Raw genomic sequence first — 14,297 nt, 5'->3', positions numbered from 1 at the left:
CAGGAGGACCACAGCTCACGAGCCCCAAAGGGGGGCTCCTGAGCTCACGCCACACACACCTCGCTTCCCAGCATGGCTGAGGAGGGATCCCCAGCCCCAGTGGGGTCTCAGTGTAGTGACAGCCAGGAGGCCGCTGGGCCATGCTCTCCTCTCTTCAACACAAGGAAAGCCTGATCTCCAAATTCAGCAATCGACAGAATTTAACAACAGGGCCTGGGGCAGTGCTGTGGCACAGCAGGTTAAGCCGCCAACTGCAAAGCCGGCATCCCATGTGGGTGCTGGTTCAAGCCCCGGCTGCTCCACCTCCAATCCAGCTCTCTGTGGCCTAGGAAAACAGTAGAAGATGGCCCAAGTGCTGGGGTCCCTGCACCCACTTGGGAGACCGGAAGAAGCTCCTGGCTCCAGATTGGCTCAGCTGCGGCCATTGTAGCCATTCGGGGAGTGAACCAGCAGATGGGAGACCTCTCTCTCTACCTCTCTGTAACTCCGACTTTCAAATTAATAAACAAATTTTTTTAAAAAAGAGAGGGGCAACTTAAAGAGGAAAATGAAAGGCAGGCAGGAGGCACCTCCCAAAGTTCATGGAAAAAAGAAATCACAAGGCATGCTGATTTAGGGACAACCAAACTTAGAGATTCCTGCTATTTTCTCCTCATCCTCCTCTTCTTTTCCTCTTTCCCTAAAGCCAGGAGCTTCTTCCGGGTCTCCCCCAGGGGTGCAGGGCCCCAAGCACTTGGGCCGTCTTCTACTGCTTCCCCAGGCCCATAAACAAGGAGCCAGATCAGAAGTGGAGCAACCAGGACCCGAACCGGCACCCATCAGGGATGCCAGCATGGCAGGCCAAGGCTTTACCCGCTAAGCCACAGCGCCAGCCCTGCACCTTGGCTGACGCCGGGCGATCCTTTTTCTCCTCCGACAGAAGCAGCAGGGGTGCGGGGGAGAGGGTGGAAACGCCGAGCGGAGGGCCCATGTGCACCTGACACCTGGAGGACAGCGCCACCGTCTATCCACTGTTCCCTCGAAGCAGTGCTGGCCCACCCAGGGCGGCCCTACCTGAGCGGAAGGTGACGTCCAAGTAGGACGAGTGCTTCCAGCTGTCGGGGCGGAGCTCCTGGCTGACGATGTCCTCGGGGAGGGCGTCACGCAGCGCCTGCTTCAGGGGGTCGTCCGTCTCCAGCAGCTGCAGGAGGTGGCTCCACACGAAGGAGCCCACTGTGGGGGGAGGGGGGCCGTGGCCGGGGCAGGGGGATGGTGAGCAATGGCCCGCAGCCCGCACAGCCCACGCAAAGACCCTCTGAGCCTGTCCTGGGTCCCACTGGCCCCACATACAGGGGCTTCTCAGGAGCCTGGCGCCTGACACCCGGTGTCCCAGGCCACGCGTGGGATCCTCCCGTGCTTAGAGGGAACGGGGAGGACGTGGGGAGAGCCTGGCAGAGTCATGCCTGGGGAGGGCTGGGGGCCGCATCCCATTTCAGACAACCTGGACACAGTCCAGCTTCTGCTTCCAACCCCGCCTCCTGCTCGTGCACCTGGGAGGCAGCAGGTGCTGGCCCGAGTGCCTGGGCCCCTGCCCCCCACGTGGGAGACCCAGACCTCGCGCTCTCGGCTCCTGACTTTGGCCTGACCCAACTGTGGCTGTTGCGGGCATTGGGAGCGCGAACCAGATGGACAATCTCACCCTCTCCTGCTCTCTTAGCAGAGCAGAGAATCAGACTGGAGTCTGGATCCCAGCTGCAGGGCTTACAGGCTGGGTGACCTCGGGACGGCCGCGCTGCTTCTCTGAGCCTGAGTTTCCCCTGGTGCAGAGCGAACTCAGAACCCACCCACGGGGCTCTCTGTGGAGCTCACTCAAGAGTGGAGCATGGACTTCAGGCCTGAGGGTCTGAGCCAAGCTAGGGGTGATGCACAGTCCGGGCCGGGGACCCTCCCGGGGAGAGAGCTCAGACGAGGGCACCAGTGGGAAGGGGGCACCCCCTGCCCTCCGGGTCATCCCCAGAAGGTCCACAAGGGAGCTTCTGGAACAGTCCACCATGGGACAGAGTTGGCTTTGGAGGGACGAGGGACCTACACATTTCCACCGGGCAGCACACAGTCTGGTGCCCGGGGCCTCTGCTGAGGGCAGTCCCCTCACTGGGGACACTGGCTGGGTTGAGCGGCCAACGCAGCTCAGTTCGCAACAAAAGCAGCCCCCTCTCCAGGCCACACCCCTGGCCTGAGACAGCCGGAGCAGGCGGCTGTGTCTCACGCGCCATCGCTTCAGATGGCGCCAGCGCAGGCCACATCCAATCTCCAGACACACACACAGCCCTTGCCCAGGCACTCTCCCTCCCGGGAAACCATCGCAAGGCCGGAGCAGCACAAGGGCCGCTCCCAACAGCCAAAGACCACAAACAACCCAGGTGCTCATCGTCAGTGCTGGTGAAACCGGTGAAGGCACCAGCCCCACGAGGACCCCACACAGCCACAGACAGGAGGCCACCTGCCCCGGCTCCCATAGTGCTCCCAGCCACGGCCACGGCCACGGCCAGGGGCATAAGAGCACGTGGGACGTGACCCTGCGTCGCTGCTTTACGACAGACACAGGTGCACGGGTTATGGGAACGTCATCAAGGGCACTCACAACGCCACAGCTGAAAGCTCCCATGGGAACACGGTCCCTCAGCGACCTGGTGTCATTGTGCCAGGCGTGCACTGGCCTGTGCATTGCAAGCCCGGACCCACACACAGACAGCTGCTCACAGCGAGCGGCTCCAGGCCACGGGGGTGAGCAGCAGAGCTCAGTTTTCCACTCGTCCCTCGCCGTGTGCTCGGAAATTCAGAGCACAAACCCGGAGCATGTGGTTCTGCCCTAACGGGAGTGGCGGTAACCTGGGCGTTAAAAGCAGCGGTCCCAGCACCCTTGTCCAGGGCTGTGCGCGTCCCCGTGTCCCAGCGCCCTCATCCAGGGCTGTGCGCGTCCCCGTGTCCCAGCGCCCTCATCCAGGGCTGTGCGCGTCCCCGTGTTCCCAGCACCCTCGTCCAGGGTTGTCCGCGTCCCCGTGTCCCAGCGCCCTCATCCAGGGCTGTGCGTGTCCCCGTGTCCCAGCGTGCTCGTCCAGGGCTGTCCGCGTCCCCGTGTCCCAGCGCCCTCATCCAGGGCTGTGCGTGTCCCCGTGTCCCAGCGCCCTCGTCCAGGGCTGTCCGCGTCCCCGTGTCCCAGTGCCCTCGTCCAGGGCTGTCCACGTCCCCGTGTCCCAGTGCCCTCATCCAGGGCTGTGTGCATCCCCGTGTCCCAGCGCCCTCGTCCAGGGCTGTCCGCGTCCCCGTGTCCCATCGTCCTCGTCCAGGGCTGTGCACGTCCCCGTGTCCCAGCGCCCTCGTCCAGGGCTGTGCGTGTCCCCGTGTCCCAGCGCCTTCGTCCAGGGCTGTCTGCGTCCCATGTCCCAGAGCCCTCATCCAGGGCTGTGCGCGTCCCTGTGTCCCAGCGCCCTGGTCCAGGGCTGTCCACGTCCCCGTGTCCCAGAGCCCTCATCCAGGGCTGTGCGCGTCCCTGTGTCCCAGCGCCCTCGTCCAGGTCTGTCCGTGTCCCCATGTCCCAGCATGCTCGTCCAGGGCTGTGCGCGTCCCCGTGTCCCAGCGCCCTGGTCCAGGGCTGTCTGCGTCCCCGTGTCCCAGCGCGCTCGTCCAGGGCTGTGCACGTCCCCGTGTCCCAGCGCCCTCGTCCAGGGCTGTCCGCGTCTCCGTGTCCCAGCGCCTTCGTCCAGGGCTGTCTGCGTCCCTGTGTCCCCAGCGCCCTGGTCCAGGGCTGTCCGCGTCCCCGTGTCCCAGCGCCCTGGTCCAGGGCTGTCCGCGTCCCCGTGTCCCAGCGCCCTCGTCCAGGGCTGTCCGCGTCCCCGTGTCCCAGCGCCCTGGTCCAGGGCTGTCCGCGTCCCCGTGTCCCAGTGCCCTGGTCCAGGGCTGTCCGTGTCCCCGTGTCCCAGCGCCCTCGTCCAGGGCTGTCCGCGTGCCCGTGTTCGGGCTGTTTTCATGCTCACGGCACTCTTGGGGAGGGCACCGTGTGCACAGGTTTTGAAGGGCCACCGAGGGCCCCAGGTGTCACCCCCACCGTGAGATCTCAGAGGAGAGAATTTAATCTGACTGTGCTGCCTCCAGGGGGCCTTGGGAGGTGAGCAGAGATCAGGTCATCAGAGCAGGGCCCCGCGGTTGAATCCTGGGGCTCTGTAATGTGAACAAGAGGCCAGACAGACACTGGCACAGGCACACCCCTCCCCAGCCCCCGCGCCACACGGCGCCTGTGAGACCTCAGAGCCCTGCCAGACAGGAGGCCACGGGAGACGCAGCCCCTTCACCCTGGGCCTCAGAACCAGGGGTCCCCCCAATTCTCAGATGGGACAACTGAGGCCAGAGAGGAGTAGCAACTTCTCCAGGGTCACCCAAAGGCACAAAGAATGGGATCTGGGATTACGCGTGGGGACACAGGGCCACTTGGGCGGTGTGGCAGAAGAGGGGAGACAGGGGAATACTCGGGGACGGAGGGAGAGGACACCTCTGGACTCTTGCCCCCAGCTGGAGGCGCCCGGGCCAGATTCACCCCCACCCATCCCCCACCCACCCCGCGCCTGCACTCACCCTGGGTGGACCGCTCGGCAGCCTGGGTGCGCCGCACCTGCGCAAACACCTCCGGCCCAGGACACCGCATCAGGGCCAGGTAGGCAGTGATTCGGATCTCTGCATCCTCCTCGGGGGCCCGGTACAGGCGGGAGAGCGCCGAGCGCTGGCTTGGACAGAGGGAAGGCCGTCACGGGAGCCCGCCTGCCTCACCCAGAGCGAGACCCACGGGTCACCTCACTGCCTGGCCCCCGCCTCCACCCCGAGAGGCCTCCCCGAGACCCTCTCACAGGGGCCAGGTTGTGGGGGTGCCAAGGACCCGTCTCCCCCAGTCACCACCCATCAGTAATGACATGTAAGCAAGTGGGCGTGGCTGCACGTCAACCAAACCTTCCCAGGGGCCTTCCAAAAGTTCACAAAAAATGAATACTGTGAAAAATTCTGCGTGGTTCCCAAAATTCCTTTGGCCCAAAATGAACTTCTCTAATCTCGTTTCTGCACGGTCGTCCTGATACCTCAGGGCTGCCCAAGGGGAGGCGTCCTCTCAACAGCCTAGACACCCCCCCACCAAGACAGCCTGCGCTCCCCACCCCCAACACCTACCGGCTTCCTGCATGGCACAGCCCCCCCCACACACACCCAGTGCTCGTGCATCAAATAACGCTTACTTGAGCACCTACTATGTGCCTGGCACCGAGTCAGGCGCCAGCCGTGAGCAAGCCCACCCAGACCCCGCCCACCCGGTGCCGGCATTCTGCAGAGACACAGCAAACAAAGTGGACATGGGACACACGACCAGCTGTGGGGGAGGGGGGACGAGCACGAAGCAGCGGGGAATGACGCAGGGACGCAGGACCCGGGAGGCTCAATTCCTGACCAGTCGGGGAGAGATCGAGACGTGCAGGCGCCTTTCAGGCAAGCACTGAAGGCAAAGGACTGCGGCTTGGGGACACCCGGGGCAAAGGTCTTCCCGGGAGGGGAGAGAGCTCATGCAAAGGGCCTGAGGCAGGAGCGGGCCAGGGGTGCTGGAAAGACCACAGACAGAGCAACGGCTGGAGACGGGGAGTGACAGCAGGAGACAAGGCCGGGTCACTGCGAGCACTTTGAGTGACAGAGGGGCCACGACCCAGAGGACAGCAGCCGCTGTTTCAGCCCTGACGGACCACACGCTCCCTCCAGCACTAACTCGGCCCCACAGCGAGCTGAGGATAGCAGCTACGTAGGTGAGCGGGCACAGCTATGTGTCAATAAAACTTTATTGAGGCCGGCGCCGCGGCTCACTAGGCTAATCCTCCTCCTTGCGGCGCCGGCACACCGGGTTCTAGTCCCGGTCGGGGCGCCGGATTCTGTCCCGGTTGCCCCTCTTCCAGGCCAGCTCTCTGCTGTGGCCAGGGAGTGCAGTAGAGGATGGCCCAGGTGCTTGGGCCCTGCACCCCATGGGAGACCAGGAAAAGCACCTGGCTCCTGGCTCCTGCCATCGGATCAGCGCGGTGCGCCGGCCGCAGCGCGCCGGCCGCGGCGGCCATTGGAGGGTGAACCAACGGCAAAAGGAAGACCTTTCTCTCTGTCTCTCTCTCACTGTCCACTCTGCCTGTCAAAACAAACAAACAAACAAACAAACAAACCTTTATTGACAGAAGCAGGTGGAAGGAGGAGGTGACGCATGGCCTGAAGTTTGCCAAGCCCTGCGCTAGAGGGTTCGGGGGGCACAGTGGCTCTGGCAGCCATAGGCCCGTGGGTGTGCTGAGCTGACAAAGAATCCACTTTGTACACAGACACAGCTTCCGCACCAGCGCGGACACTTAGTAGGTGCTCAGTCAACACCGCGCACAAGCCAACCACGCAGAGAATTAGCAGTGGCTCCAGATCCCCGTCATCGCCACCGCCACCTCCACCCCACAGCGCAGCGCGCGGGAGCTCACGTCTGCCGAGCAGGGGACCCTCCGGAAGGCCTGGATGGCCGCCAGCCGGAGCTCGGGGCGGACGCTCCACAGGGAGGCGCAGGCGCTCAGCACAGGCGTGAGGGCTGCGGCTGCCAGGCCAGCGTTGCCAATGGCCTTCAGCACGACCTGCAGCTGGAACAAGAGGGCAGCAGGGCCCTGAGGCCTGGGGGTGGAGGGCTCCCGGCCCCACCCGCTCAGCCTGGGCCCCGCGGCAGGCCCCCGAGGTCAGAGCCCGGGACACCAACGGTCCTCACCTGGCTGGTGTCCAAAGGTTCCGTAAAGGTACAGTTGGCACCCAAGGCCTCTCCCAGGATCCGCACAAAAGAGCTGACGCCAGGCAGCTGCCCGCAGGGCCCGTCCAGGGTAGCACAGAGGTTGTGCACCAGAGCTGAGATACCAAGGAAGGCGCTGGGGCCAGCCCCCGGGGTCTGCAGCAGCGGCTGAGGACAGAGCCAGCCCCGCCCGGGGGGGCAGGGGAGACAGTAAGACAGCCTGGCCCTGGCTGCACACAGGGCCACCTGGGACACCCACAGCCGAGGCTAAAGAACTCAGTTCCACGTGACCCCTCTCCCAGAGCCCAGAGTGTCCAAGTGGAGACCACCATGGGGTTCAAGTGCGACAGGGACACTGCCGACGTCACAGCAGGGGTAGGGAGGGGTGCTGCTAGCACCGACTGCATCGAGACCCGGGCCAGTGTCATCCCCCCCTAACGAGAACCACCCCACCCATGCCAAGAGTTACCCAGCCCCCACACCACAGTGCCAGGGTCCCGGAACCCTGGGCCGAGCCTCCAGCTCAGGGGGTCACGGTGAAGTTCTCCAAACAGAACGTGGTAGAGATTCCTGGACAAAGGGCCAGACCCCCACCCAAATGGCAGATCAGCTTCCTCTGCCCCCGCAATGCAGGAAATGAGAAATAACACCCAGTGCTCTCAGCTGTGATGCCGCTGGCTTCCGGAGCCCACCCACCGGCTTCCTTCCTGCACCAGACCCCCATGGAGGCCATCATCCCTCTGCCCGCAGCAGGGAGACCGACGCCCCAGGGGGCAGGGCCCACCCAAGCAGCCCCACCTCCCACTGCAGTGGTGAGGGGGTTGGAGGGGGCTCCCAGGCCACGTTGCCCCACCCCCCCATCAGCAAAGGCGACCTAGAGAGCTCGGGAGAACGCAGTGAGATGACTCAGAAGCAGCGAGTTCTGCATTGCTTGTGTCTGTTTTTAATAAAATTCCTTCGATTGCAAGCTTGCATCAATTGTTTTAGACTTAGTTACTTATTTGAAAGGCAGAGTGACAGAAAAGGGGAAAGAGACAAGTATTAAAAAGGGAGATTTTTGAACCACTGGTTCACTCCCTGAAAACCTGCAGCAGCCAGAGGCTGGGCCGGGCTGAGGCCAGGAGCCTGGGACGCCATCTGGGTCTCCCCACGTGGGTGGCAGGAGCCCAAGCATCTGGGCCATCGCCACCGCCGCTGCCCTGGCACATTAGCAGGAAGCCAGATCAGAAGCACGCTGCTTCTCAAATCGGGCACTCTGAGCCAATGCCACGTCCCAGGCAGAGGCTTAATCCACAGTGCCACCACGCCCGCCCCCAAACACTTGATCTCTGAGTTGGAGTGGCCCACCCACGCGTCAGCCACTGCACAGGACCCTGCCCTGGGCGCCAGGGCCCCGCTGCCCGGCTCCTGGCTCTGAGGCACAGGCGAGACCCCCACCCTCCGCTGGGAACCCACTCCTCTCCCCACCCACCACAAGCCAGGCCGGTCTCTCGGGGGGCTCACAGAGACAGTGACCGGCCCGGGCAGGGCATGACCACTTGGGAGGGACCCCCAGTGCAGTCCCTAACCCCCTCACCACTGAGTGTCCTATTTAATAAGCACTCCGAGGGTGCTTACCCCACACCAACATCACGACCTCGCCTTCCCCTCATTTCATTCCACAGCAGACACAGAGAGGTGCAGGAACTCCCCTCAGGTCACACAGCCACTACGCAGTGGGGCCAGCACTTGCCCAGGGACCCGGCTCCCGGGCCTGCACTAGCCCCACACTCACTGCTCCTCCAACAGCACATTCCGGGCTTGGTCCCTAAGGCCTGGCCCCAGGGCCCCGGGTCTGAGTAGCCGCCTGCACTCAGACCCCACCCACACGAGCCGGGGGTGGGGGGGCCGCTGTCCAGCTCCGCTTCTGCCCTGCAGTCGTGATTCTCAGCAGATCTGAGAGTACAGGAGGGCGTGCAGGCAGGTGCGCGCACATGCGTGTCTGTGTGCACATGCGTGTCTGTGTGCACATGCGTGTCTGTGTGCACACACGTGTCTCAGGCTCTCCCTGGGGGTGCATTCCTGTGGGGATGCACCTGTGCACCCCGGCACACACGTGCACCCTATGAAGGACCTCACGTGCACAGGTCTGTGTGTGTGTGTGTGCACATGGACCCAGCCTGCGCCAGTGCCTGGGTCTTGGTGTGGTGCATTTCATGTGTGTGTGTGTGCATAATGGATTTGTGTGTATCTCGGTGCGTGCGTCTCCACGTGTCTTCTCTTTGTGAAAGCACAGGGGTGTGTGGCCTAAAAATAGCGCATTCCCTGTTTTTCTATATTTGGCCAAAGAAAATAAATCTTCCTGTTAACACACAACAGGGAAAGCAAGGCTCGACGGGAAGGGCAAACGCCACGCTCAGAGGAGAGCCAGGGTCAGATGCGGGAGGAGGGTCCCGCCTCGGCCCACTGCTCCCCAGCAAGGCTGCCGGGCTCAGCAGAGCCGCCTGCAGCCCATCCGGGGCCAGAGCTGGAGCAGACGCCAGGACGGGGACAGCGGGACCTGCAGGGCCAGCTGGCGTCACGCAGCCTCCTGGGAGCCCAGGTCTCAACCCCAATCTGTGGTCCCGTCAGGGCCGCTGGGCGGCTGCAGACCTGGACCCGAGAGCGGTCAGGATGGCGGGGACCTGACCTGTCTAGGTGGCTGCCCAGGGACACGCCCCAGCGGCCAGCCCCGGGCACCTGTCCACAAGGATCAGCCAACAGACCTTTCGGCGTCAGTGTCTATGTAAAGGAGGTCACTTTATTAAAAACATGAAAAATAAAATAATGCTCCAGTCTGTGGCCCCTTTGCAGCCGATTTCGCTTTTCCAAGGTGGCTTCCAGCCTGTCACCTTGCATCCCGCCTGAACCACGAGCTGACGGGAGACAAGGTCTGTCCCGATCCCGGGGAGGGAACGTGCTAGCAAAGCTTGGCGAGCTGGGCCTCACCAAGGAAGCGCTTCTGCCCACCAGGCGGGCTCAGCCGCCGCTTACGACATCACCGTCCCACGTAGGGAGGCCGGTTCAAGTCCCGGCTGCTGCACTTAGGATCCGGCTCCCTGCTAAAACAGCTGGGCAAGCAGCAGAATGTGGCTCACGTACCTGGGCCCCTGCCACCCACATGGGAGTCCCAGATGAGTTCCTGGCTCGCAGCTTCGGCCTGGCCCAGCCTTGGCTGTTGCAGTCATTTGGGGAATCAAGCAGCCGACGGAAGATCTGTGTGTGTGTCCCTCAGCCTTTCAAACAAATAAGTCAATCTTTGTAAGACTGTGGGCAAGGGGCCGGCGCTGTGGCATGGTTAAACCATGGCCTGCAGTGCCGGCATCCCATATGGGCTCCAGTTGAATGCCATCTGCTCCACTTCTGATCCAGCTCCCCGCTAATGCACCTGGCAAAGCAGCGGAAAATAGCCCAAGTGCTTGGGCCCCTGCACCCGTGTGAGAGATGAGGCAGAAACTCTGGGCCCTTGGCTTTGGCCTGGCCCAGCCCTGGTCCTTGTGGCCATCTGGGGTGTGAACCAGTGGATGGAAGATCTGTCTCTCCCTCTAGGTATCTCTGCCTTTCAAATAAGCAAACCTCTAAAGATTTTTATTTATTTATTTGAAATACAGAGTTACAGAGAGAGGTAGAAACAGAGAGGTCTTCCATCCACTGGTTCACCCCCCCCAAGATGGCCGCAACAGCTGGAGCTGCACCGATCCGAAGCCAGGAGCCAGCAGCTTCCTCTAGGTCTCCCATGCAGGTTCAGGGGCCAAGGACTTGGGCCATCTTCTACTGCTTTCCCAGGCCATAGCAGAGAGCTGGATCAGAAGAGGAGCAGCCGGGACTAGAACCGGCGTCCATATGGGATGCTGGCACTGCAGGCCAGGGCATTCACCTGCTGCACCATAGCACCGGCCCCACAAATAAGCCCATCTTTACATAAAAACCAGACTGTGGTGAAAGCAGCTCCAGATTCCAGGGAGCCCCTGAGCACTTGTGTGTAATCAACAGCGGTGACTGCGAGAGCAGAAAGGTCAGGTGCGGTGACCTTCAGAGGCCGCCAACGTGGAGGGGCCCGGGGGGCTCGGAGCCACAGCCACCCCAGGGCGGTGGCACAGGTGCAGGAGCACAGGCGTAAAGAGGCACCCCACTGGAGATTACGGAGAGCCGGATTCCCGCCTGACAAGCCTGAAAGGAGTGAGGACCACACCCCGCACACCCCATGCACCCTGCCAGCTGCACGTGGTGCCCAGGGGACCCCGCGAGCAGACAGGGCCACACTGGAGCTGGGGCAAGCTCCAGCCTAATGCCACTAAGCAAAAACATGGTGAATGCAAGCAAGGAAGAGGCGGGGGGGGGGGGCGGGGGGCAGGGGGCAGGTGCTGCAGGGCAGGGGGAGCTGTGGACGGGCCGCCTGTGTCCCCTGTCTGAGCGCCTGGGGTCCCACTTTTACCTCTGATCCCGCTTCCTGCTCACGTGCACCCCGGGATGCAGCAGGTGACAACAGCTCAGGTAGCTCGGCCCCTGCCACCCACGTGGGGAACCTGGACGGGGTTTTGGGCTCCTGGCTTTGGCCTGGCCCCGCCCTGGCTGTTGTAGGCATTTGTGGAATGAACCAGCAGAGAAAAGATCTCCTGCTCTCTGAGTGTCATTCTGCCTTGCAAATAAATCAAGTTTTTCTTAAAATGATGTTTCCAGGGAGACCAACGCTGCCAGCACTGGCTGAGGCTGGGCCGGGTCTTGGATGGGGCCGGCATGCCCAGCGGCCAGCGTGTCATCCGCTGGGTCATGAACCGTGGGTGATGCTCCCAGGGCCCAGCTTCAAGTCCGCGTCCGACTCACGCTAAGCAGAGCCAACCCCAAAGCCTGCCGGGGCAGCCCTTCTCCCACCCCCGGCTCAGGGGTCAGGGGTCAGGGGTCAGGGGCCGAGGGATCCCTAAACTCCACCTGGAGCTAGCGTGCCACAGCCTGGCCACCTCCAGAGGTGAACAGACCCCACCGGACACCACCGGCCAGTGCAGGAAGCTGCTGTTCCCGGGGGAGCCTAGCAGGCCCCGCCCCCGCCATGAGCTCCTCCTCTCCTGCTCTCTGCCGGTGCTGTCTGCAGCCTGGCCCGCCACCAGCCCGAGACAGCAGGAGGGACAGTGACACCTCCACCCCCAGGCCAAAGGAACACACACAAGGCTGCAGGGAAGGGCAGAGCAGCGGCACCCCCGTGGGCAAGCTGCCCAGGCTCTCCGAGCCACAGTGTGTTCATCTATAAAATGGGGATAATACAAGGGCCTGTTTCACAGAGGCATCGCGAGACCTCCACGCATGGGAGTAAAATGTTAGGCTCCGTTCAAACACCCCCATCTCAAGACCACTTAAATGGGCTTGTTGCTGACGGCAGCAGCAGCGCCAATACGCTTGGATCTTGTGCCAGACTCCAGGGGAGTGACCTTCAAAGGAAACCCCGCTCTGCTCCTCAACCCAGCCGCAAGGTGCCTGTTCCCTGTCCTCCGCACACAGCAGCAAACAGGTGTGGTGACAACGCGCCACATGCCCAGGTGGGAGGCACGAGGCCACGCCTCCACCATCAAAGCCTGCCTTGAACCCCATGCGGCACCCTTAGGTCCACGTGCCCCGCCAAGGCAAGAGCAGGTCGCCCCGCCCCCACCCCGTCCCATCAGCAGCCGGGTGGGGTTGGCACTCACCAGCAGCACGTGGACCATGGCATCCGTGGGCTGCGAGATGAAGGCCAGCGACCGGAGCCACGCCTCTGCCTCCTCCGCCTCCACCTCCCCGGCCGCGATGAGCTCCGTCATGAGGTGCACGCAGGGCTCGGTGCCACAGGAGGGCAGGGCGTCCACCAGCGGCTGCCTGAGACCGTCGCAGGTGACCCACGCGCTCTGCGAGCCTGTGGGTCTCCCCTCGCCACATCTCCCGCCACCCCGGGAGCAAACAAGGCCCAGACAAGAGCGGCAGGGATGTGCCCGCGCTCACACAGCCGAGGGGACCCTCTGGGGCCTCAGATCTCAGCAGCGGGCTGGGGCCGGGGGCGGCGGCAGCCCAGTCCAAACCCAGGCAGCTCAAATCTAACGTGCGAGGTTTCACACCAGCGCCCGGGTCACTGTGAGCCTAAGATTGCCCACTAGCTCCATCCCCGTTCTGCACCCGAGACCAGGGAAGCCCACAGCAAAGACTCGCACTCAGATCTGACACCAGAGCCTGGAGTGCATTTCCCGAGAACCTGGAACCCCATGCACAGCCCGGGGCTCCCGGGGGTCACCCTCAGGCTCTGCCCTCTGGGCTGCAGGGGGTCTCTGCTCTCTAGCTCCGCAGGTCTGGGGGACAGGACCCCATCCCACCCAGCACGCCCCTCCCCAGACTCCCGCGCTCACAGAAGGAGCACCGGGGCGACGGGAATACCAACTCCAGCCGGCGGAGGTGCTCATCCCGGTCAGCGAACAAAGCCTGCCTTCATCCACCCGCCTCCCGCCCCACCCCGGAGCCTGGCCCCGTGGGAACCTCACTTAATCTCCCCGCTTCAGCGCCTTGTTGGCACACAAGCCTCAAGGCCAAGGCCGAGTCACAGGGACAGGGGGAGACAGCGGCATCCACCCCTCGGCGGGGGAACCTGGCGTGGCGCCAAGACCACCCAGACGCTCCCACGCCCCTCCCGCCACGTGGAGAGGGCCCTTACCAGTGGCCTGGACATCTCGAGGATGAGCTGCGCCAGAGATCCACCAGCTCGGGGGCAGCCAGGCCCTGCAGCTCAGACACCAGCGTCAGGAACAGCTCCGAGGCCTGGGATCAGAGAGGGCAGTGTGAGAACCCCCAAGGTCATCCACCTATCCCCAGGCTCCAGGCAACCCAGGGACAAGCGGAAATAATGGATGCCAAGTACACCTGCCCAGCGCTCCCAAAACCCACAGAGAAACAAGAGGCACCATTGAGAGCAGGTGCCCCTCGGGCCTCGGGAGATGCTGGACCGGCCACTGGGCCACCCATCTGCTAGTGTCCCCTTAGCCCAGGGTTCATTGCCACTGCCTCCACCCAAAGCCACAAAAAGAGCACTTGAGATCAAAGCCGAGCCAGCAGCCGCCTCTAGCCGGGGGCCTGTGGGTGTGGCCTGGCAGCCTGGACCCTGGACCTCCTCAGCTGCACCCAGCCTTGACCGAGTGCGCCCCCATGCAGCTCGGTCTCAGGACCCTGTCAGCCAGCACGGCCCATCCACGGGTGTCCCTGCCTCCCGCAGTCCAGGCAACCTTCCAAGGAGTGCCTTCCACGGGCAGGGTCAGCTGTGTCATTTCCAGGACATGTGGCCACCCCCCATGCAGGCTGCAGGCCCCCGTCCCCACTGGCCCTCACCACTCCTGGCATCCAACGCCTGATCACCCCCACCTGGGGCGGCAGCTGTGCAGCCTCAGCTCCAGGCCCGCTGCTCCCTCCCTCCTCTCGGCCTTAGCCAGGGGTCTCAGGGCTCAACGCCGCCAGCCACAACCATACGCCC

The 14,297-nt window shown here is 63.5% G+C and overlaps 1 protein-coding gene across 1 annotated transcript in view; it reads right to left on the bottom strand.

The window, feature by feature from the left end:
• Positions 1-14,297, bottom strand: part of LOC108175372 (uncharacterized) — a 101,583-nt gene that overhangs the window by 70,482 nt on the left and 16,804 nt on the right. The window contains exons 9-14 of the mRNA XM_070063898.1: positions 13,488-13,591; positions 12,499-12,664; positions 6,785-6,970; positions 6,510-6,662; positions 4,609-4,753; positions 1,054-1,212 (exon numbers count right to left, since the gene is read on the bottom strand). Of these exons, the coding sequence (XP_069919999.1) occupies positions 1,054-1,212; positions 4,609-4,753; positions 6,510-6,662; positions 6,785-6,970; positions 12,499-12,664; positions 13,488-13,591 (913 nt within the window). The remainder of the gene's footprint in view (positions 1-1,053; positions 1,213-4,608; positions 4,754-6,509; positions 6,663-6,784; positions 6,971-12,498; positions 12,665-13,487; positions 13,592-14,297) is intronic.

The sequence above is a fragment of the Oryctolagus cuniculus genome, chromosome 19 (assembly GCF_964237555.1).
Source record: "Oryctolagus cuniculus chromosome 19, mOryCun1.1, whole genome shotgun sequence".
In the NCBI taxonomy this organism is placed as follows: domain Eukaryota; kingdom Metazoa; phylum Chordata; class Mammalia; order Lagomorpha; family Leporidae; genus Oryctolagus; species Oryctolagus cuniculus.
The sequence above is the reverse complement of the archived record's forward strand: the minus strand, read 5'-3'. Positions and strand labels throughout refer to the sequence as shown.